This window comes from Pogona vitticeps, chromosome 3, assembly GCF_051106095.1.
Source record: "Pogona vitticeps strain Pit_001003342236 chromosome 3, PviZW2.1, whole genome shotgun sequence".
In the NCBI taxonomy this organism is placed as follows: domain Eukaryota; kingdom Metazoa; phylum Chordata; class Lepidosauria; order Squamata; family Agamidae; genus Pogona; species Pogona vitticeps.
The window spans coordinates 220,068,471-220,093,667 of NC_135785.1; the positions used below are offsets into that span (position 1 = coordinate 220,068,471).

At 41.2% G+C, this 25,197-nt stretch overlaps 1 protein-coding gene across 1 annotated transcript in view; it reads right to left on the bottom strand.

The window, feature by feature from the left end:
* Positions 1–16,935, bottom strand: part of LOC110088448 (immunoglobulin superfamily member 2) — a 34,360-nt gene extending 17,425 nt beyond the window's left edge. The window contains exons 1-6 of the mRNA XM_020810747.3: positions 16,798–16,935; positions 15,214–15,591; positions 14,034–14,450; positions 8,297–8,686; positions 5,185–5,565; positions 1,417–1,833 (exon numbers count right to left, since the gene is read on the bottom strand). Of these exons, the coding sequence (XP_020666406.3) occupies positions 1,417–1,833; positions 5,185–5,565; positions 8,297–8,686; positions 14,034–14,450; positions 15,214–15,591; positions 16,798–16,843 (2,029 nt within the window). The 5' untranslated portion in view covers positions 16,844–16,935. The remainder of the gene's footprint in view (positions 1–1,416; positions 1,834–5,184; positions 5,566–8,296; positions 8,687–14,033; positions 14,451–15,213; positions 15,592–16,797) is intronic.
* Between the last annotated feature and the right edge of the window lie 8,262 nt (positions 16,936–25,197).

A 25,197-nucleotide genomic window follows, 5' to 3' on the forward strand; every position in this document is an offset into this window, starting at 1 on the left:
CTTGCATGAACGAAAAATTTTCTGGAGATAAAAGAGATTACACACTTGTGCTGTTTACTCTCTGAGCTGTCATGTGTGATTCACACATATATGGCTGGCCCCATGCAGAGCCACAGTTCAGAAGATTATAGACTGAGTTTTGGTGGTAGATCCACCACCCCTTCCTCTAGAGTATGTTCAAACTGCTGTCCTTCAGTTCAAAATGTGGGTGACGGTAACAGTCAACTGCACATGCCCAATCAGAGAGAAAAGGTGAATGATATGAACACACAGATGACCTTCCCAAGAATATACAATTTTAAAACAAACTCTCCAGTTTTGCCAAGTCTGGTTGGAAAGGAACCCAACAATTTATTACAGATGCATTACATTCTTCTCCAATGCAGAAAAGACACTTCTTGTACCTATCTACGAGGGGATGTTTTCCTCTGAAAATAGAAAAGCACTTCAAGAACACCTCTGGGATCTTAGGCCCCCAAGGGGAATGTGAATCCAAAATTAACAAAATGTAAAATAAATTAAGGGTATAAAGGAACCTCAGTACTAAAAACTAGTATTAGTCTATTCTCTCTGAGGTATTATACTAGTGCAAACGTTGTGTTGGACAAACCAGAACTGAAGGACAGGTATTCTGCACATGGACAATGAAGAAATGTGGCAGGAGAGACTGGGGCCCCCACAAGATACTCCCTGGTTATGTAGTCTTCAACATTCCCTCTAATTTTCAGCACTGCTGGGCAGGGATCTGCCCCTGCGCATGCCACCCCTGTGGGATTCCATCATGACCAGAAGCAAAGGGGCTGAAAATGATTGCTGTGAGTGCTCAAAGGAAGGGGAGCCTTGCATGGAGAGGGGCGGAGGGGCGCATGCACATGCATGCATCTTAGAGGGAATCTTGGTAGTGTTGACTAAGACAAAGATTTGTCAGACCTTGGAAGTAAATAGTAACAAGCCATCTGTAAGCCCCCCCCCAGTTAATGGAGGGGCAACAAGGTACAACTAGGTTACAATGCAGCCAGAAGTTACAAAGGTACTTTTTGATGTAATGAGTAACAGTTCTAATTACTTTCAAGTAATCAGAGAAAAAAAGAATTTAAAGAAAAATTTGGAGGCATTTTCATAATCCACCCCCCGCCGTTTTTAAAAATGACAAGGGATGTATTGGAGTTTGGGTCCCCCCCCATTTTGAATTTTTGTATTTTCAAGATGCAGTATAAAGATTGGCCATTAGAGAGGGAGTATTTCCTGTATTTTTCTAGCTTACTTCATAAAACACAACACAACACCTTAACAATATACAATGCAATGAATGTGACTGGACTAGCAATAACTGTCAGCTGGCCATCTGAAAGCAATGAGTAATGCAATGATTTCTTCCTTAAAAATAACAGTTTAAGTGCCATGCCGTGTACCTACTTGGTTTGCTGACATTTATCTCGACGGCATTAGAAGGTATCACTGCAGCTGCTTCCACTGTTGCTGAATCTCTGCCTGGCGCTGAGCTTCTCCAGATTTCTATTTCACATTTGTACATCCCTGCATCTCTCCATGTGGCACTGTGGATGAAGAGGTGGGATGTTGAGGAAGATTTAGTGATCTTGGTTTTCTTCTGGAAGTGCAGATGGGCCATTCCCCATTCAATGGTGCCTCTTGCAGTGATTTTCACAAATTGCTGATAGTTACCCAGGCCTGAGGTGGGCTTGAACCACCAGGTGATGGATGTTTGTAGTTTGTTGATGTTGTCATTAGCAGACACCTTGCAGAACAGTTCAAAATCTTCATCGAATTTTACATTTGGAATTCTGCTGCTCAGAACAGCTGTCAGATTCAACCCTGTTGATCAAGATAAAATTATTGATATATTACATTCCATATCATAGAGACTGTATCTTTTGCTTCATAAGTGGCTGTCAATTTTCTAAGTTCAGAAAATCTTGCTCGCTTTACTTTTTTAAAGAAAGGCACCACTATTATCCTAAATAATTAGATGTATTTTGAATAAATACAAAGTATATTTTAAGGAAACAAATTCATAGAAAGGAGAGGGAGTGGAAGAGCAGCTGAACTATGGCCTGAAGAAGTAATCCTGAAGACTATGGTCTGTCAGTTTCATTCTTCCACTTGACTGGAAAAGAGAAGTGCGAATTAAGCTGGCTCAAGATTGGTGGTTAAACTGACTCTACCATTACCCTTTTTCCTGCTTAGGATTTTCTTAGTAATACAAACCTTAGCAGTAGGCTGGCAGGTCAAGTCCATTTTTATGCTCTAATAACCAATCGGACCACAAAGCACATTAAACACTAGATATATAGGTGAGAAAATAATGTACTATGAAAAAAGCGGCCATTTGGAGGAGCACCTCTTCTAAAAATGTACTAAAGATATATCTAAATTGATCTTCCACTGGCACTTTGTGATTTGGCTTTTCTGGGTGCTAAGTCCCCACACTTTCTTCTGATTCTCCCAGACAGGATGGTAGGCAGGGGACAAAGCCAGCAGATAACTCAACTCATGGCCACAGGAGGTAGTTTTCCAAGTGCTGACTGAATATCTTTCTCTGCACAAAGGGGTACCATACAGCACTTATTCAGTGTTTCTCCCTGCACAACAAACGGGACCATGACTGATAGTTGCTGGACATGGGGTTTGCAACGAAGGGCCTACCTCTTCTTGCTAACATAACTATTGATTTTAATTTTACTTTGTTGTAACAGAAAAATAAGTTACTTTGGAAACCTTTGCAATTAATGAATGAAATAACAAACTAATGCATAATGAATTATGCTATTGGTGTTCAGTAATGTTTGCATTGCTAAGGTACTACACTCAATATGCCAGCAAGTTTGGAAAACTCAGCAGTGGCCAGAGGACTGGAAAAGATCAGTCTACATCCCAATCCCAAAGAAGGGCAGTGCCAAAGAATGCTCCAAATACCGTACAATTGCACTCATCTCACACGCTAGCAAGGTTATGCTCAAAATCCTACAAGGTAGGCTTCAGCAGTATGTGGACCGAGAACTCCCATCACACTCCTGTTAGCTCTCCCTGTTCACTAGCTCTGGTCACAAGCTCCCCGAGTCTGCCTCAGCTTTATTCCTCAGCTGTGTTCTGTTAGGAGTAAACAATCAAAAGCCCCTCCCAGAACTCATAGCTCCTACTTACAGCTCTTAGCATTAATCAGGATACCCCCTTTCCAGTTAAGATGAGCACATGGCCCTGCCTCTTAAGCTGAGCACATGGTGCTTCTGGATGAGGAATTCCTAGGGGTTACACCAGGTGTTAATCTTTTAAAAAATCACTCACCCCTCTGCCTTTGTATCCTTGGTCTCCCCATCTCTTTTATTCCTTCCTCCAGTAGCCCTGCCTTTCTTCCTACCTTTCCTTCCAATCTCGCTGCTGTCAAACTCCTGTTAGCCCTCTCTGACTGTGAGCTCCCTGGGTCTGCCTCACCTTTATTTCTCAGCTATGCTTTGCCAGGAGTCAGCAATCATATACACCAGTGGTCCCCAACCTTGGGCCTCCAGATGTTCATGGATTTCAACTCCCAGAAATCCTGGCCAGCAGAGATGGTGGTGAAGGCTTCTGGGAGTTGTAGTCCAAGAACATCTGGAGGCCCAAGGTTGGGGAACACACAATTCTGCAACTGAGAACTTCCCCTGTTCATGATTTATTAACTGCAATTAATTGTGGCACATTCTCTGAAATTTACATGAATGTCAATAGGATTCTGGCCACTATTTAAAAAGCAGTTCTGGTAAAAACCATCTCATTAACTCTCATGAACCCCACATTAGTTTATCACAACACAGTTCTCATTAAAAGATCTAATCTTACAGTTTACCTTTATAGTAGAGCTTTCTTTAGCAATGGATTATCTAGAAACTGAAGCCCCATAGCAGAAGTAGGGGCAGATGTCAGAAAATCATAGTACTCTTCCATCATATCATTCCCTTCTTTGTGTACATAGATGCTTCCTGACTTGGATTGTTTCTGAGCCAGCCAAATCCAAAAACACAAAAGTATTGCCTTGGGCTCATCCAGAAATAGCTCAAATACAGCTCATTCAAGGATGCCAGAATGATATACCAGGAATACTTTGTACAATTTGCTACACATTGTCTTCATTGTGACTAGAGCTGGTTGGTCGCACAATGCCTTGAATGAGCATGCCAATATCTTGAGGGCAGCCTTATGGCAGGTTAGACAGAAGGAACACAAACTTAAATATGTCACAGTGCTAGGAAACTTCCTGATGGTAGGTCAAGCTGTTGGTTTATCTGACCCAACAACTGGAGTGATGGCAGCTTCTCAAGGTCTCAGGCAGAGGTTTTCTGCATCGTCTACTGACCCTTTTAAGTGGAACATGTCATGAATTGAATCTGGGATCTTCTAACTATGTGCCTAGCACATGCTTTCCATATGAGCTACATTTAATCTGCACAGTCATGGGCCATGATTCAAACTGGGAACTGCTGTGAGTTTTCTCTCGCTTTTAGTCTGTATTTTACTGAAATAAGGCAAGACACTGAACCTATTTTGGGTATAGATATCAGGACCTTGGATAGTTCCTGTACTGTGCAAACTTAGAACTAAAGTGGATCCACAACAATATCCAAATTGGAGTCACCAATTGGAGTCACCAAATTGATGGTTCATCCTGATTCATTTACCAGTGTAATAGGGGTTCAGCAGTTCAGCGCCCCGCTGGTGGGCGCCCACTCAGGGGCAGCATCTCAGCTTCTTTGCCCCACCTCCTCCAGGCACTGCCTCTGAGTGCATGCCCGCTGGCAGGGACAGAATGCTGAACTGCTGAACACCTCTTGCAGCAGTAAACAAACTGGGATGAACCACAAAACCAATGGTTTATTCCCATCACTACCAGGCCCTACTGCATTTCCAAAATGTTTTAGTTTGAAACAAGAACCATTCAGTCTCTACCACATGGCAAAGATTCCAACACCTCATTTTTCCTTTTATTCTTCTGATTGTAAGTACTGATGAACTGTAAGTAAATAAACCTTTTTCTACTTCAAATGTTTCTAGAGTGATTTTATACCAGCAAAATGCTAGTTTTTGTGGGGAAATCAAAAGGATGTGTGTGATGAAACTAGGTTGATCTCTCCTCATTTCTCACTTTGCTAACTAAAAGGAAATAACCAAAAATCCCCAACAGGGACAGCTTACCTAGTGGTACAACTTTTGCTGAGATTTCTTGAGTGTATTTCCAGCTTCTGCCCTTGGACCTTTCTGTCACTTCACAACGATAGAGCCCTGTATCATTGCTGGATGAAGTGTGATAAATAGTCAAGGTAAATATGGAAGGCTCCATCTTCTCGGCTCTGACCTCACCACGAGCATTGCGTTCTACATAGGATGCACCTATCTTTAATTGTCCATCTTGATCCATGCTGGCTATGTGCACTGGACTTTCTCCAGCCTTCTGGATAAGCCACCACTTCACAGAGAGTGAATTTTCAGTTACACTTCCATTACAGTGAAGAACCAAAGCATCTCCTTCCATGATTTCTTCTTTATTGACTGAGACAAACAATTGCAAGCTGCTTTCTGTGAAGAAAAGACAGTGAAACATTTTGAGAGGTTAATCTAAATCAAAGCTCTGTAGTTCTACAATGATAGTGATTAAAAGAAAAGAAGACAGAATAGGTTTGGCTTCTGTCACTATTTAGTTCTAAGAGTGTCATCTAGAGCAGTGGTCCCCAACCGTTTTAGCCTCATGGACCGGCTGGGGGAGGTGGGGCACGCCCCTGCACTCATGTGCATGCACAAAGGAGCACACACACTTGTGCACAGGGTGGTGCAGTACTTGCACGCGCGCAAACATAAATGGGCTGTGCAGGGGTGGTGAGGAGGTCTCTCCCCACAGCCCAGTCTGGATCAGGCCACGGACCAGTATCAAGCCGCAGCCCGGGGGTTGGGGACCTCTGATCTAGAGACATTAGAGTTCCTAACCTTTGAGCTTTGTTAACTCTGTGATCACCAAATTCTTTGACTTCTACAGATCACTGTGGCTAAGAAATCTATAGACTCCTGTAATATAACACTTTATTTCTGGCACAGATATGGTTACACAGCACTGTAGAATATTTGCGAAGGAGATTGTAGCGAACAGCCCTGCCCTCTCCTGTCCGTCACAGTGGAACAGTTAAAAAAGAGCCAATGAGTGGACGGAAGGTGGAGCCAAGGGGGGCGGGGGCTGGATATAAAGGCTGGTATATGGAATCAGAGAGATTCTGTGAGTGGGAGACAGTGTGAAACTTAAAAGTGAACTAAGAGTGAGTTAGAGGTCTGTGAGAACGCTGAATGGAACAGAGAGTTAATAGAGTTCTAAAGTTAAAGTAGAATTGATTCTAATACAAGTGATTAGCAACCTGTGATTTAATATTAATCAGATGTTAACTTCCCTGATTTAATAACTGAGTTAAGTTTCAAAAGTACACATGTCTCCTTGAGTGAATGGTATTGAGACAGCAATACCTGGTGGCAGCGAAGAAATAAGAAGGGTGAGAACCTCGTGAAGACCTGAGGGGATAGGGGCTTCAGAGGTGATCGCCACAGAAATCTTAGCCTTATGTTGCAAAGAAAGACTTCTTTGTTGCCCTATTGCAAAGGAGATCCAGCAGAATTTCATGTGCCTTCGTTTTATCTAGTTAACAGTTTCTTCATTTTCTTTTGACTTTGAATACTCTTTTCTAATATTGATACACCATTGTTGTGAACTGTCATGGGCACTCTTTTCAAAGTCCAAAAGTTGTAGGGAAATGTTCTATGAGAATCACTAAATAGGTTCAGAAAAGAGAAGGAAGAGTTCATAGTCACACCAGGAGAGTTAGCAGCCCTAATATAGCTTCAGAAGATTGGACATAATGAGATCTCAGCTTCTTTTTACTCCTATAAATAAACTTCATCTATTCTGAATAACAGACATTCCTGTCTATATTCAGTAGTAGTTTACTAGACTTCTCCCCCTTTTAAAAATCCATAAATGAGGACCTTTTAGAAAGGCAACACAATAATAGGGCAGAAATTATTGAACAAAGAAGCATAGGGAGAAAAATGTAAAAATTATGAAGGCACTGGAATGGAATCCTGTACTACAAGCTAGGGAAGATGACCAATGACCCCCCTCCAAAAAGTAATTGCCTGGAGTGGTGGTGATGTCATGGCATCAAGCTATTCCTTCTTTGTAAGCATCCAGGCTGGAGAAAGCCAGTAGCTTTTCAGGGAGCTGAAACCAGTTTTGAAAGAGGGAGACTTTAGATGATTTCAAACAGTTGGCAGATTTGTCCACAGGCAATAGATGGAAATGCATCTGCACCATGAGGAAGTGATGTCTCTCTCAAACAATTTTCAATGTTTCCTGCTTCTTTCTGCACATGGTATAGGAGAGTTGAGAGTGTGTGAAACACAGTCAGCTAACAATGTGAAAGAGCCAGAGCTGGGAATTTGGGACAGACCAATTTGGGGCAGTTTTTCCTTTTGTATTTCAGACCAGAGTCCCCCTGCTTGTCTGCAATACAGCAAGATGAAGTAAAATATAAAAGCCAGCTTTTAAAATAAGTCCCTCCAAATCTTGCACCACTTAGCTTATACCTGGTAGACCAAATTTTCTTTCTATATGTGCAGGCACCTTGTGGATAAGGAAGAGTGGGCTTGACCTGCTGCACCCCCTGTTGTCTGATGCATTTTCCCCCCTGGGTCTAACTTATTGTATCCCTTGTATCCCAGTGCCTTGGTTCTTCTTGTTCTTTTCCACCATCATAAACTATAATGTACCTTATTGGCATAATTTATTTCTCTTTAGATTGAATAATGTCTTACAAATAGCACATCTGGAAAAGAGGGGATTCCTTGAGTGCTGAAAATGTCTGGTCATCAGAGGAGAAGTCTTTCACACCTTCTGAAACATATAGATTAGTTTGCTTTGTTGTGTGATTGGTCATTGACAGTTGAGCAGAGGCTGCTATCATGCCTCTGAAACTCTCCGATTTCACCTTCTAAGGATGATCTATCTATATTAGACAGAGTGGTCCTCACAGAGGTATTTTTGGAGGGGATGGGGAAGGTTGATTGCAAAACATGACCATCTCAAGCAAATATTTTTGCTGTCTTTTTGTCATATGTTATAAAATACTTTAATTTACCCTATCTTATTGCTATTTTTTTATTGTAGCATTTGATAAGAAGGGATCAGATCATGAGTGATTCTCTATCTGGGTTATCTTGGCCCCTCCCAACACATATTATGTTTGAAGGAAAAGCATTTGGCATGACTGACCTCTAGGCTTCACATTTATATTGATGGCTAATGAAGAAACTTCTTTTGTAATGGTGAATGACCCCGTAGGCGTCGTCTCCATTTCAGAAATCACACAGCTATATCTCCCGTGGTCCTTCACTTCCATCTGCCTCATCTTGAGGATGTACTTGCCATTGCTTTGCTTCTTTACCTGGAGATTTCCAATCCTGAACCTTTCCTCATACTCCTTTTGAAAGGACAAGGACCCGTATGGATCCAGGGTTACCATCGTTCCACCACGATTGTACCAATCCACCTGGAACCACCTGTGTTGAGTTTGCTGGGCTTCCACAGTACAATTTATTTCCAAGACATCTCCCTCCAGAAGAAAGCGCTCAGTAACAGAGATATTAACAAAAAAACTTTTATCTGTGGAAATACAAATGAATATACAGCTTGACATCACAAGTTCAATTTTGTCCTTCAGCTTAGTTTCTTCTGGTAAGGTTGTCAAGGTTACCTGGGTTAGAGAGCCCCACACTAACTACTGAGCCACACTACCCTGATTATCCTGGTGTGGGCAAAATCAAAGAGAGTCAAATGTGCTGATGGCCGAGAAAAATCTTCCTGCCCGATACCCTTCCAACACCTTAGTCCATCCTGACTAAAGAGTGCTTCCAGAAAGTTACTAGAAGTCTACAAGGCTAAGCCCTTGGACTCTTACGCCAAGGTACAAATGCCAAGGTACAAATGCCAGGTACAAGGTACAAATGCCAAAAATTTGCAAGGTACAAATGCCAAAAATACCCACAAAATATACAGACTCCTGACAGATGGGAGACACGCTTGGTTTTAGTACTACCAACCCTTTTAATCCAGAAGAATCAAACATCTGAAAGAAATTACGGTATATTGTATTATAAATGGTGAAAATTAAAAAGAACAAAATTTCAAAACAGCATCAACAATTATAGAACAGGTAAAAAGTACATGGAGCAAGAAAATAGGAAAGCCAGCTACCCTGTGCTAATACATATATCCTGGCATAGCTTCAGAATGGCCTCAGAGCTTATAAGGAGCAAAGCAGCAAATAGGTTCCCCTGAGAAATAACTAGGCTAAACTAAGTAACTTGTCTTCTCATTTTATAGTTTAAACATAGATTTCCAGACTTTTCTAGATCTGCCAATCAAGTTTCACCAAACTTTTACAAAGAAGAGAGCTACTTCTTCTCTCTTCCCTCACTTCAGCTGGAACCATTCTCCTAATTAACTCAGTATCAAAGAGTGAGCTCAGTAGGGCCTGGAAGTTTCCATTCAAACAGAGATAGGGTGCAGGTGTTTGCTGCCTTCCAGTTACCAATGGGCATTTCCCCCTTTCTCTCAGTCAGCTTTTTCTAGGCATGAACTGTAAGGCTTGATTTTCTAGAAGAGCAATAGAAACCATAGTCCCTCATTTTCCTCAATTCTTGACAAATGTTTGCCCCAGAGCAGTCAAATGTCTTCACTGGGAAACATTTCCAGTACAGAAAAGAGGATGGAGGAAGCTGGAGTGCTCTGCAAAAATTCTGTGCATTTCCTTTTTCAGGAGCAGTGAAATACGCACCTAGCCAATAAAAATTGGATACTGATCCTGCGAAGGCACCTACATATGCAAGATGGGAAAATCATGCTTTTTTTCTAAACCAGAAAAAATGGCAAGATTAAGCTTTCTTTTTTAAACATATGATTAATATAATATATATTTTGAAGTCTGCATATCCACTTCAGTTAAATTTAGATGACAGCTGTTTTGCACAGTTACTTCCCAATAAACAAAAAGCATGCTGGTTATATACTGCCACATAGCATTTAAAGCACCCTCTGGGTGGTTTATAATTTAATTATGCAGGCTACACATTGCTTCCCCCTCCCAGTGAGCTGGGTACTCAATTTTCCAACCCTGGAAAGTTGGAAGGTTGAGTGAATCTCAAGCCAGCTACAGTACCTGCAATTGAACCTGGGTCATGAGCAGAGTTTTGGCTGCAGTACTGCAGTTTAACCACTGTGCCATGAGATGTCAAAGGCATCTGTTTGTCATAATACATTATTTTGTTCACCTATGTACCTTGCATTTACTGTGTTTTGTGATTCGTCATAGAAAGGTAAACATGATTGCTAAGGCATGTTTGTCTCAGAAAATCACCTTGTGGGAGGAAAACCACATCTGTCATCCAGAATACACATAATGTCTAGTTAAGTGTTCCACTATACATTCATTGTCTCATCATGATTTAGCAACCCATCTTTTTACTGTTATATATATGGTGTGGATAGATAAGCAAATGCAATAATGAATGGATGGATTCTATTAAATGAAAGCAGTTAAGTGTGTGTGGATGAATGAATGTTGCCCATCTAAACTTTCCAAAGCAGCTAGTGATAAAGTGGATTGCTCATAATCTGTTGAAATTATTTTGTTCAAGCTTATCAGTCATAACTATTTTCACATCTAGAGAGATAAAAAGAGGAAGGTATGTAGTGAAGAGTACATATTTCTGAAGCACTTATTCACTGATAATGTGACTGTCCACTATCTTGAAAGGACATAACAGTGCCTTTTCTCCAAGTGAAATTTCAGAGATTCCTCTATATGCAGTTGAAGAGACAGAAGCTGTAGCTAATCATAGGTACTTTAAGTCTAATTGCTTACTGCACATAAATTATCCAAGGCATTGAATGCTAGTTCATCAATAATGCAGAGCAAAAATCCTGAACAAATGTTTGCCATTCACAAATATTTGCTGAATCTCTTATGTGAACAATATGGAACGTTAAAACCATGCCATTCTGATCCAGAAGTGATGCCGGGAAAGGATTTCCCTTGTTGAAACTATGTGCATAGTGCTTCTAAACTGAGCTATTTAATTTAGGTTGCTGCTCCCTTGTGGGAAGGCACTACATTATCATGATGCCAGTCACCACAGCAGAACTCTATGAATCATAATTTTACAAACTAGGACTGATTGAATGGGTGGGGAACATATTTAGATCTTTAAGAGAAATGTTATGTAAAAAGACGCTCTGATTTCATCCATTTCAAGACAAAAAGGGGTGTATCACAGCACTTTGGCAGCAATACTGAAGGTATGGCACTAGAGCAAGGGTCTCCAAACTTTTCAGACTGAGGGCCACAATAAATGTACTCCAGACTTTCGAGGGCTGCATACACCCAGCCGCCCAGCCGCTTGCCCGCCCACTGGGCCAGATAAAAAGGCAAGGTGGGCCAGATGTGGCCTGTGGGCCATAGTTTGGAGACCCGTGCTCTAGAGAAAAGTTAACAGGGCTGGCCTTACTTTAGGTAGAGTGAGATAGTTACCTTAGGCAGTAAATGTTGTGTGTCATGAAAGGGCAGTCAACTGCAATTTATTTACTTTGTCATTACAGTACTGTTTTTGTTTAGTTTTTTGTTTGTTTTACTGTCAAAAAGGGGCAAAGGCACACATAGGATCTTCTACCTCATGTGCCAAAAGATGCTCGCTGGCTTTGAACACTTGGCATCTTCACTCAAACAGGTGGGGGAGTCGGGTGTCAAATGCTGCTCTGCCTCAGGCAGCAAAATATTTTATTTATTTATTTATTTATTTAATTATTCATTCATTCATTCATTCATTCATTCATTCATTCATTCATTCATTCATTCATTCATTCCATTTATACCCCACCTATCTGTTCATTGAGAACACTCTAGGCGGCTTACAACATAATATATAAAACAAGTATATATATAAATAATTAACATAATTAGAAAGAAAAAAAGAATTTTTTTTCTCCAAGATGGCAAGACAACAAAATAGATTATAACAGATAAGAAGAAAAATTAAGAATTAACTGGGAGGGGGGGAAGGCCTGCCTAAACATCCATGTTTTCAGTTGTTTCGTAAAACTACCCAGCGAGTGAGCCGCGTGAATATCCGGAGGTAAGTTGTTCCAGAGGCGAGGAGCCACCGCCAGGAAGGCCCGGTTTCTTGTTTTTTCCTTCCGGGCCTCCCTCGGCATCAGGCTCCTCAGCCTCAACCCCTGGCTTGCGCATGTGACACAGGTAGAGCTGGTGGGAGTAAGTGTTCCGCCAAGTATTGAGGTCCTAAACCATTTAGGGCTTTAAACGTAAGCATCAAAACTTTGAAGTCAACGTGGAACTGAATGGGCAGCCAATGCAATGCGGCCAGAATAGGAAAAATGCGATGGTGTTTTCTCGCTCCGCTAAGGAGTCTGGCCGCCGCATTCTGCACCACTTGGAGTTTCTGCGTCAGCCTCAAAGGTAGCCCCACGTAGGGCGCGTTACAGTGGTCTAATCTCGAGATTACGAGCACATGAACCAAGGTGGTGAGTGCCCCCACATCGAGATAGGGTCACAGCCGGGCTATCCGCCAAAGATGAAAAAAGGCATTGCGGACCACCGACGCCACCTGTGTCTCCATGGTGAGCGCCGGGTCCAGATGGATCCCCAGGCTGTGAACCCCACTCTTTGTGGCAAGGGTCACCCCCCCCAAATGAGAGGGAATCACCCAAGCCACCAACAGTGGGGGTACCCACCCTCAGGACCGCCATCTTGTCTGGGTTCAGCCTCAGCCCATTCTCCTGCATCCATTGCAGTACAGCCCCCAGGCAGCGCTGAAGGGACAGAACGGCATCACCTGCAGTTGGTAAAAAGGAGATGTAGAGCTGGGTGTCACCCGCATACTGATGACATGATGCTCCACAACCCCTAATGACCCCACCCAGCGGCCTCATATAGATGTTAAACAGCATTGGGGAGATAATCAACCCCTGTGGAACCCCACAATTGAGACTCCACAGGGCTGAGACACTTTCCCCAAGCTGAACTCTCTGGGGTCAGTCTCCCAAGAAGGAATGGAGCCAGGCAAGTGCCAGGCCACCAATTCCCAGCTTGGAGAGCCTCCCCAGGAGGATACCATGGTTGACGGTATCAAAGGCCGCCGAGATGTCGAGGAGGACCAACAGATATTTTACCCCTGTCAGCCTCCCTCAACAGGTCATCATACAGGACGACCAATGCCGTTTCTGTACTGTGGCGCGGCCTGAAGCCCAACTGAAACGGATCCAGGGCATCTGTTTCATCCAAAAGAGCCTGAAGCTGGTCAGCCACCACCCTCTCCACCACTTTACTAATGAAAGAAACATTGGTGACGGGCCTGTAATTGCCAGTTTCGTCCACCGCCAAACTCGGTTTCTTTCTTGTGGGCCTAATGAGTGTCTCCTTGAGGGCAGGAGGGACCCTGCCCTCAAGGAAAGACCAATTTATTATTGCTGTGGCCTATTCTGTTGTTATCGGCCTGGCTGCTTTGATCAGCCAGGCCGGACAAGGGTCAAGGGAGGAGGTGGTGGCACGACAGCGATCAAGCACTTTGTCCACAGTATCCGGCATCACAGGCTGAAAGCAATATCTTCTGTTAGTCCTAGAAGACAATAGCCTGTTGAATGAAGAGGTCAGATTGAATTTAAATGTTAAAAAGTACAATTTTACATTTAATTTTAAAATATAGAAAAGTGCATTTTAACACTACAGTCATGTACAACCAGCCGGTCTTCAGCTGTAAAATAAAATAAAATCAACTCACATTCGAAATTTGCTGAGCTCTTCACAACTGTATGGAGAGGTCAAATAAACCAGAGAATCAAATTATCCACAATTATGTGCAATGGTTTCCCCCACAGACTTTCAAGTGGTTGCTGACCCCTCGTGGCATATATGACTGGTGGAAAATTCAGATCTTACCAAGGCTTCTGATGGTCAAGGACGTTCTGTTGCTCTGCTTCCAAGCAATGTCTTTCCAAGTTTCATCAGGATCTTGAATCCATTCCATTGCTTCACAGTACATCTCCCCTTGGTCTGCAGGCTGTAGGTTGACAATGGACAGTTTATATTCTTTGTCTCCAGTTTTGTCCAGCCTGACATCTCCTGATGAAAACCTTTGAGCATAGGAAGATCCTGGAAGCAAGACAAAATCTCTGGACAGAGAAAGGATCTTCTGGGCTTTTCCAGACCCTTTGTCTTGAAGAAGGTACCAAGCAACAGAGACATGTGTATGTTGATCTGTTGCTGTTGACACCTCACAGATGAGTTCTAATGATTCCCCTTGGTCTCTGTGGAGGGCTTGTGTCTTCACAGTGACAGAAAGTGTGTCTGGTATTGCTAAAATAATAGGAAAAGATAAAGCCATTATGGCTAACATCCTATTGCTAGTCACAACTAAAGGAAGACCCACAGAATCAATTGCTGAATGGTAAGTCTGAATGGTAAGTCTGAATTGTAAGCCTGAGTGAATCCCTTTTAGTCAATGAGTCTATTATAGCTGGGACTAACTATAGGATACTGACCAACACATTCCTAGTTACTGTGCCAGCAAATGAAAAGAAGCTTTTGAACGGTGTTTGACTTTATGGATGGAGAATTATCTCCCTCTATATCACATTAAGGGTACCCAGCCTTGTCTCATTTTGGAAGTTTGGTGGGGTTAGGTCTTGTTACTACTTGTTTGGGATGCCACATACAGCACCCTGTGTAGCAGTTTCCCACTTCTGCTGCCTGTCTCAAACTTCAAAAATCAGGCAGGATTTTGGCAGGCCATAATAAGAAACAGATGGGTTGCATTTAGTTTGGTGCACAAAGCCATGCAAGCTTTATCTACCAAATCAGGCTCATTCAGATGTGTCATCTTTCCAACTAAGCAGGTTTGATGCCCCTGGGTAGGAATAGTGACTGTTGCATCCAACGCAACTGGAGGGAGCCACCCTAAAGGAAGCCAATTTAGTAGATCTAGTTGACCTAGTAGCCATTGCCATGTTGGTTTGAGGTGCTGGATACTATAGTGCAATAAACCTGAAAGGTGCCAGCTTGGAGACAGTCATACTAAAAGATCAGAAAATTGTTTAAAGAGATTACTTCTTTATCATACCAAAGAGACTTGTCTTTGCATTGTAGCTCCCAAGGTAACTGTCATCTGTGGAGGGTGTGTAACATTCATACTCGCCAGTATCCTCATCCTTGAGATCAGTGAGATGGAGCAAGATGGAATCCCCTCGGATCCTTTCGATGTAAATGTCTCTGACTTTGACACGCGAGGCATAGACTGCATATGGAAATGAATGGTCTCGCGTGCTGATAATCTGCAGCCCTGTCATTGGGGCAGATTGCTTATACATGGACCACTCAAAATTCTGCTGCACTGGTCCCTGGTAGCCACTGACGTTACACCAGATAGTGATGTGGTAGCCCTTTGCTCGATAAAGCGGTCCCTTCTGAATGGACACCATCCTTTCTCCTGCATAGAGATCTGTGTGCAAACCATAAAATGGTGGTAGGGTTAGTCAGTCTAGCCATAATAAATTAGGAGAACAGAAGCCAAAAGTCAGATTCACAAAAGTGTGTGTTTTGAATGAATAACATTCCGGTGCAAAATGCAAAACTGTCAAACCTTTGCTGGTCAAAAATCACACATCAGTATTCACAGATATTGTGAGCTTAGTCTGAAAGTTGTATCTGAAAAAACAGTGTCTTTTGAGTAGGAGAAACAAGAGGAGCAAGATAGAGGAACACCACACCTTGTTTTGTCGCATTAATTTTGCTGGTGTCATTTTTAAAAAAATTGTCTTCATTCATGTTTTTAACTTGCTATCTGGTTTGCTATCTGGTTTCTTTAGTTTTCAGTTTCCAATATACAAGTTTTAATTATTTATCTATTTCACAATCCAGCAAAATAAACTTATAAAATAAGATGTTTCCATGTATAGCTGCAATTAGTAGCAAGGATTACTAAATGTATGTGTATGTATATGTTGATATATATTTTTTACCAGAGCAACTGAAGATAGCAGAAGCTGAAACAAGGCTTTTAAGGTGAGATATTTAAGGAATGGTTTTACCAGTTCTGCCTCCCTCCACTGAGTTTCCATGGCTAAGTGGGGACTCAAACTCTGTTCTCCAGAGTCCTAGACCAGCACTCTATCCACTACATCATAATGGGAATCCATTCTAGTGGATCTTTTAAAGGATGGAAACATTGCCATATTTTGTGAGCAATCCTCTATAAAATGTAAGAATGTAAATGTTAAAGCAACCTTTGATACAGAATCAAGTAATTTAAAGATTAAAACAATGTTTGATCTTGATGTTCAGCATGAAAAGTGGCAGCACAAACATTGTTTCAGAATGGACATGCAGTGCAGACAGCCAACAGACATGAAGATTTGATCTGTCAATACTGGGTGACATCACCAACCATAAATGCAAAGACCTTAAGGAAAACAGGTACATCAGTGGCTGTCAGCCATACCTGTTAAATAGGATGTCCAATAGAGAGAGGAAGTGCGATTGTGTGTATCAGACAGAAGATAAATGTCTAGGAAAAGGTGACATATTCACACCCTGACTTGTGAGCACTTGAAGGCAGCTAATTGGCCTGGAGCAGACTGAGTTTGGTCTCACACAGCAAAACACTTCTGCATTCTTATGGATAATAAATATATCACATGAAACTCACCAAGCAGCAGGAAAAAGAGGACCGTTGAAACCTGTTGGTATCCCATTAGCAATTAGAACAAGCTTTCTTTCACAGCAAGGAACAAAGTTCTCCCCTCTTTCTGAGCTACAGCAACCAACCTCACTTCAGTAATAGTGGAGAAGTTGTCTGTCATCAATTTTTGTGGTTTCCTGCTTTCAGACATGAAAAACTGAAGAACCCATATTTCTCAGAAATGCACATGAAAGACCACAAGAAACAAATCCAGTGGGTTGTATTCCCTTATTTCAAGTTATACCTTGAGGCAGTAGTCATCTACACCCAATAATTAGCAACCTTTCTCTCAGGTTAAAATCAAATAAACTCCCTCACAAGCCCCCTTCTCCATGGCGTACTAAGGCTAGTAAAGCTTGTATGTTCAATGGTATTTCAAAATAAAAGTTGTTATCTAGCCAACCCCACTTATCCAAAACACTCCATTCCACCCCTCCTCTGTACAGCAACAGGCAGTCAACATTTCAAAATTCTTGAGCATGCTCAGTTCACATTTAGATGTTAATTGTTTGTTTTGATGCATATGTTTACATTTCCTGATTTTCTGTACTTGTCAAGACTTGGGTTTCCCAGAAAATGCAGAAATCCTCTTGTGTTTCACTCCTCCTCTTGTGGTTAGTATACTATTGGCACTCACCAGCTGAGTTTTATGTTACAGGAAGTGGGGTTTTTTTGGTGGGGGTTGTTTTTAATACATTTTCCATTAGGTAAGGGAAGATTATAGTGAAGGGGATTTGGATCAGGGTATTGGAGTAAATAAAAAATACAAAATGTGATAGAAAACAGTATATATCATTATTGCATTTGTCAATATGTTTTCTTACTAAGCTTACTTCACATTTATCTTACCATTTTTTGGTTTTTAAAATCTAAAATTATAGCTTATATTCTCTTTCTCATAATTTTAACCCATTCACATTCTCATCTTTCATCCAATTATACAAAGGTTCCCACTTTTTTTACAGCCTCAACAATTTCTTTGTCTTTTAATACTTCAGTTAAAACATCCATCTCTGCTGCTTAATTTTTTTTCTATTAACTCCTGGGTTGCTGGAGTCTCCTCTTTTTTCCAGTATTTGGCATATAAAATTCTTGCTGCTGTAGTTACATGTATGATCAAAGTGTTAGAGGAAGTGTTGATCCCACTACAGTCTTTCAGTGTCGGTTCCATTTTGTTGAAAGTGTAATAGTTGAAAAGCACTGCTGTATTAAGATGTTCTAAAGTCTGTGAAGGCCTGTCTGAACAACCATGTTCTTAGTAGTCTCTTGAAAGTTCCAAGTGAAGGGGGTCAGGCAAATTTTGGGTGGGAGACTATTCCAGAGTTGTGGAGCAACTGTCATCTACTCAGATCTTGCAAACTTAAGGCTGTGGCTTCTTTTACTGAATTGATCCATCTCATATTCAAGTATATATTGTTTTGGGAAATTCATTTCTCTCCCAGACAGAGAGGACAGAAACCTAGCTCAGTGAGGGTGGACGATGATGTCACAGTCCCTGCTAAAAAGAATGTCTCGGGACTTCAACCCCTTGAGCCATGACTACACCACATCATGGTTTTTATCCTTGTGTTAAAGTGGTGTGAAGATTGTGACATTTTCTATTGCTTAAGCTGGGTAGACAACAATAAGTCATTTAGTCATCAGTAGACTGCTCTTCTTCCAAAGAATAGTTGCAAGATCATTGCAGTTCCATTTATTTGACTCTTAGTGCAGTCCGCTTCATATCAGATTAGAAGCTAGCTGCCATCTTGATATATGCTTACTAAATGCACATCTGTTGTGCTGGTCCTTGCTAATTACACACTGGCTAGACCAAAAGCCACCTTTATGATACACCATCGTGCTCAGTGAGAGATTCCTATGAAACTCTCAATTCATTCTACTTCTCTTTCTCTTATGTAGGAAACAACTGTTCCCTATAGATTCCTTTAACAATGCAAGGAGTGTTAATGGCAGAGTGGTGAGCCTGCCCTGCAGTATCTATTATCTCATTAGAATCCATGCACCAGAAATAGGATTTTGATTCAATTAACTTTTATGGCCATGTCTTAGAAACTCCTTTAATGGGTTCTCACTTGATAAGCTCATGGGAATCCTTTGCTGAACGAATGATAGCACTGTGGTGTAGAACAAGAGAGCTCCACCAGACTTTGTACTAACTAGCACAGAATATTAATGCAGAAAAGTAAGCCCACAGGCAAATTTGGATTTTTTGGGGGGAGGGAAAAAACTCACTTGCCTACATTCATCAGAGGTTTTCAAGCAAGGAAACCAGGTAGCTATGGATATAGTGACACCTGAATTTTTAAGCTGCTGTAGCAGGATTGGAATTGCAATTATAGACAGTCATATTATGGTTCCCTGGGACTTACTTGAATGTTGCTTTCTCATTAGTTTAATAGGCAGATACAGAAAATTGCACTCTCCCACAAATTTCTGCTGCAATTTCCTGCCATTTCTCATTTGTTTCTGGTTACTGGGTACATTTCTTGGCTGAATCTGAAGGTATGAACAGCATGGACTGAACTGTTTCGATCTGTGAACTATTATACAGTACCTTTCTCTCCAACTTAATCCCATCTTCTGATCAAAGTCCACAAGATGGCTTCATTTAGACTGATTTATGAGACGAATATTATTTTAGGGGAAGATGACCATCATTAGGAAAGGCTTGTTTCATGAAATAAGAAGTCATTTAAAGTACATGCAGGGAGGTGGGGAGAGAGGGTCATTTAAGTCAGCCATTCAGCCTTTTTTGGTCAAAGCCATAAACACAATATAAAAGAAATACAGGCTGACTCAGAATGGTGTAAGTCGTATAAAGAACCTTATAAGGTGGTATGTGGAGAATAGTTTCCAGTCTGTGCCAGGCCTAAGTACTGTACACTCAAATCGGGCCATATCCTCCGCTCCCCCTCCCTATTCAGAATGGCTGGAGTAACTTGAAAGTGGAGAGCAGACTGAAAACTAAGTTCCATTTTATGGATTCCATCAAAAGATAAAAGGACAATGACTTGAGTCAGGAACAAAAAGGAAAAAAAAAAACTAGGGGCTTCAAAATAAAACTAGCCAGATCTTTTTAGTAGTATGAAACCAAGAATGTAGATCAGTGGAAGATGCTGGTATGGGCAGTTTATTACTGTTGATGCCACTTTCATCACCCTCCTTCTGAAGAGTTCAGGGTGTCACACTTGGCCATGTTTCCATTTATCCTTATAAACCATGCTAAGTACTGTGAAGCACCTGTGCTATGCATGCAATAGTAAATATTCCATTTGAGTGTACTAAGGCACTCTTTAGTTATTCCATCACAGCAAGAGACTGGACCAGGATCCACCTACTAATACCAAGCTCTTGCCCGAAGCTCCCATGCCCTAGGGATGAGTTTTGATCTAGCATCTGTCAGTCAGTCTTACTAGCTGATAGAGCTTTGAACTTAAGTCTAGGAAGGCGTAATGGAATTCTGTACTTGCGATGGAAACATGAGAACTAATAATCTTGACAAAATTGAACATTTGTTTGGTACTTCAGGGACACCTTTGCTGAAAACCAAAATCATACTTCCACTACCTGTATTCCTTTATGAGCATCATACTGTTTCCGATCTGTAAAGTGTCATTGCCAAACACTCTAAAATCTCAGCTGTCACATTAAGTGTCCTTTCCCAGGACTACTACAACAGGCTTAATTTTTATTTTGTTTTTCTCCATTCACCCACTCTTTCCAAACATTCAGCTGCCAGGGCTGGAAATAAGCAAGGCCCACTAATCACAAAATGGTACTGCAGAGACAAGTGAAGATAGAGCTTGATACAATTAACTGAACATTACTGACATCATTTTATGTTGCTAATTCTGCTTTGGAAATTGATTTCTTTGCCTTACAGTTTCTTGCAGAAATGAATTCCATATTGGCTCCTGGAAACAAGAGATATAACAGCAACCTGGGTGGTTTTTATTTTCCTCTTCCTCTTCCCTCAGTTTCCTCCTTTTTCGTTCTGTCTTTTTAATTGTTTTTGCATTGCTTTTTAAGGCAAAACCACACCACGCGGGCTTGAATAATTTCTGATTTAAAAATATGGATCTTAAAAACTCTCACTTGAACTAGAGATGTCTTGTGTACCTGGATAAAATCAAGAGTCCATTTCCTCATTGCAATCCATGAGATTCATTTGTTCTTAGGCAGGCTAAAGTGTCTTTATGGGCTTCCCAACAATTTTTTTTTGCTATGGTTTGGAAGAGCCGCCCACATCTCCCAACTCCTGTATTTAGGACGCGATGCAGGAGCAAAATATTCAGTGGCATCTGTAAGGCTGGTGAGCCGACTGCAAGTTTTCTCTAGAAACCAGCAACTGTCAGCTGCCATGGTCAGTGATCAGGAGGTGGAGGTCCTGAAGTCAGAAATATCTGGAGAATAAATGATTGAGAAACACTGCCCTAGAGCCAGGGTGCACAATCTGAGGCTTTCCAAAAGTTGTTCAACTGGAGCTCCTGTCAAAATCCCCAGGCAGTATAGCCAAGCTGAGGAATGATGGGCTCTCCGTTCAACAACATCAGGACCACTGCATGTTTCCCGTCTTCTGCTTTAGTATCCAGATTCATTTGTACCCCCAAGTTATTATGAGAGAGAGAAATTGGAAGACTGGCTAAAGAGAATGACAGGGCATCTCGCCCTTTAAACAATTGCACATTAAAGAAGAATTGCACACAAGCAGAAAAATGTTGGCAGATACAGCTTGTCTTGGAGTGGTATAAAAAGCTACAGCTCCTGCTATTCCTGCTTAAGAACTATTAAAAGGACAAGGCCCTCGGTTCCTTTCCTTTTTTGATCAGAACTTCCTAGGAAGAAACATGAGAATAAATAAGAAATGTAGTACAAGAATTAAGCAGCCACCCCCACCCCACCCCAGAAGTAGGGCACTAAATCATATACCCTCTCAAGAATGTTTTCAATGTGCTTCACTATTTTCTGTTTGAGCTCTGAATTTCTATTTCCCCCCTCATTCCCTTCCCCCATAACTAGCAAAAAATTACAAGTATTGCTCTAGCGCCCTCTAGGGGCATAAACGCTTGCTCCTGGTTTCCTCCAAGGTGTTACAACTAGGAATAATGAGCCCTCGAAATTTAAGCTCAAGGACATTCTTAATATCAGATTGATTGTTCAAAAACTTTCCCGGAAAAACAACTGTTTGATCATTGTGGTTGGTTTTTAAGAAGGAGATGAACTGTGTGTGAACATTGCTCAGCTGGGTTAGGTAGATGCTATAAATCCTGCTTTGACTTGAGAAGCAAGATAAGGAATTCAAGAGAGCCCCAGAAAGTCTCTATAAGGTCAGCAGGGCCCTGCAATCATTTAAAACTATCCCTGATTATTTCCAAGTAATGAAGAGAGTCCTCGCATGAGGTGCACAAAGTTTGCCCTTTTTAAGAGCAGGTGATTTATTCATAGGTCGGTGTTAAGAAGTAGGCTGGTGGATTTACTATCTGTTTTATGGTCTTTTGGGAATGAATTAGATAAATAGCTGCATGGAATTACTATTTTTAATCATTTCCTGACTGAGAGGAATGTCTGATCACATACCCACTGGGAAAAGGGATCTATTATCTCGTGATAGGGAAAGCATGATTTTGGGAGATGCCAGTTGATGGGTCAAAGCTTGGCTGGAAGCAGCACTACAAAAGTGGTGCTTTGAGTGAGAGACGCCCTTTAGAGATACCCCAGAAAATCATACAGTAAAAGCTACTTGGTTGGGGGTTTTGTCCAACAGAACTGCCATAACATTGCATAGCTGAAGTGAATTGTACGATTCAATTTAAGTAGAAGGTACCACTTGCAACCTCAGGTTATGAAGGGCTTCTAAATACCCAAACCATAACTCTATTAAAATAAGACACTGGAATGTGTATAATGCTGTGAAGTATTTCAAACTTTTCATAGCTTAGGGCCTCAGGGTATCTTAATTTGGTCCCTGCCCCAGTCATCCTGCTATTGTCTTTCCTATGAAATCAGCACCATGACAGGCAAGTGCAATAAACCTCATTGATGTGATTGCAGGGAAGAAAAACATTCTCCATTTCAAATTGATGCTATGAATACAGTAGGTTTCTTTCAACAAGCCAGTCACCCTAGACCTTATTTCCCATATCTGCAATACAAAGTAATATAAAGTTATGCAAAGTAGTTTTACAGGGCTAGGACGTGAATTAGATAACACCTGTGAAGTGCTTTGAACAATAGAAAGCAATACACAAACATATGGTGGTGATTATATATCATATAATAACACTGATTCTTTGTACTGTTTGACTTGATGTAAACCACCCTGATACACACAAAACTCACAGGGAACAAACATTATTTTATGCAGAGAATTTTTATCACGAATTTTTTAAAAACATGCTGTATAACCATCTAACATTTCACAGTTTACCTTGCTTGGGGAAAATGAGAATATGACAGTACATAAATCAGCCCCTGGGCAATTAATCAGGGCCACAAAAGCTCATAAGAAGAGTCCAACATGAGTGCCCTACCCCTTCATCATTCATTGGATGCTTCTGTCCAGACCTGCAAGGGACCAGTTCTGAGCAAAAAGTGGAGAACCATCTTTCAGTTGTTAGCAACAAGCCATGACTTCTGCCTGATCTTTCTCCCTACCTACCCTTGAAACACAGTTTGAAAAACTTGGGAGGAACCTGGGCAGTCTTGCTCACCGCCTGAGTAGAGCAATGTCTAATTTCTTGTTAGAATGTGCCACCAGGTCATTTCTGGTTTATGACAATCTTATGAATTAATGATCCCCAAAACACCCCATCATTAACAGCCCTGTTCAATTCTTGATAAAAAGCCATCCTTTTGTTCAGTCAATCCATTTCATTCTAGGTCTCCCTCTTTTCCCATACCTGTAGCTTTCATAGCATTATTGCCTATTCCAGTGAATCTTGTCTTCTCATGATATATGCAAAGTACAATGATCTCAGGTTGGTCATTTCAGCTTCAAATGAAAATTCAAACTTGATTTGATCTAAATCGATTTGTTTTGTGTTCCTTTACATTTCAAACCACCAACCAATCAGCAGTCAGCTGTACACATGGGTACTCCATCACCCATCCACCAATCATTTTAGGACCAGTCTATGCATGTGCACAAATCATGCATCCACAACTATATACCATACACTTCTGTTATTATTAGTTGCAAAGACTAATGGGTGGAATCTGATGACCATTTTTGCATAGTAATTAGTATTAGATTGATGTACTATAGCAGCAGTGGGTCATTTGAGTTCTTGTTTTTTGATTTATCTCAAGTTGTCTCAGAAGGACTACTGCTTTTTATGCTAGCGTTTACAATGGGGAGGGGGGGCGAGAAAGATTGCTCCCTCATATTTTCCACTGCTGGACTTGCCTAACTAGGCATTCACATGGTATTAGAAATTGTTGCATAACATGGTTGAATCTTGTCTATAGCGGGATTTGAATGCATTATCATCTTATTAAAAATTATCCGTAATATATTTGGCCTCCAGATGGTCACAGCTGAAGAGGAGTCACCAGTAGCCGGGTCACTTTTTCCTCAGCCTCCTGGCATATAATTATAGCTGTTTCCCTTAACATTTGTGTTTGGGGGAGAGATAAATTGAAGTCCTTGTAGAATACTTTTCAACAATAATTCCAGTTTTGCACTAAAAAGTATTAAGGGCTAGGGAAAGAAGCTGGCTTTTAATGTAACATTAAGCTGCTTATTTAGGTCTCTATGTTCTAGAGATACTGCATTTCAAAACTAATTAGATTGACAGAAGCTTGGATTCCAGTTCAGGATTTCTAGAAGCAGAAGATTTTAACAGACAGGGGAGTTAAATGGCTATTAAAGGACAGGATTTAATAGCCTGAACAGCCGCCAGTTATGACACATTTAAAGAGGGGACAGAAACACAGGTGGAACAGGCACATTGCAGACACCTATGGCTTTCTCCATGATTTGATCCACATAAAAGAAAGTGAATTTCAGGTATCCAAGGGCATTTTCTAGTTTGTGGCAGGGAGAAAGGAGACACTGCCTTTCCTTCACTGTGATCAGCCGACAAGAGTTATGCTCCATTAACCCTGGAGATTTCCACTTCAGAGCTTGTCTATTTCTCTTATTCATGAGTTTCCAATAGAATTACTAGATAAACGTTTCAAGAGTGAGGGACATGTGAGGCCAATCTAGAAGCAACCAATTTTGTGCAGGAGCCGCCTTTTGTTTGAATTTTGATTGCAAGCTTTCTATCTTGAATTTCATGATGATGAACAAGATTTGCTTTTTATCATCTATCTGGGGAACGTGAGCAAAGGACAAAGTGAACATGGAAATGATTGTGGCCT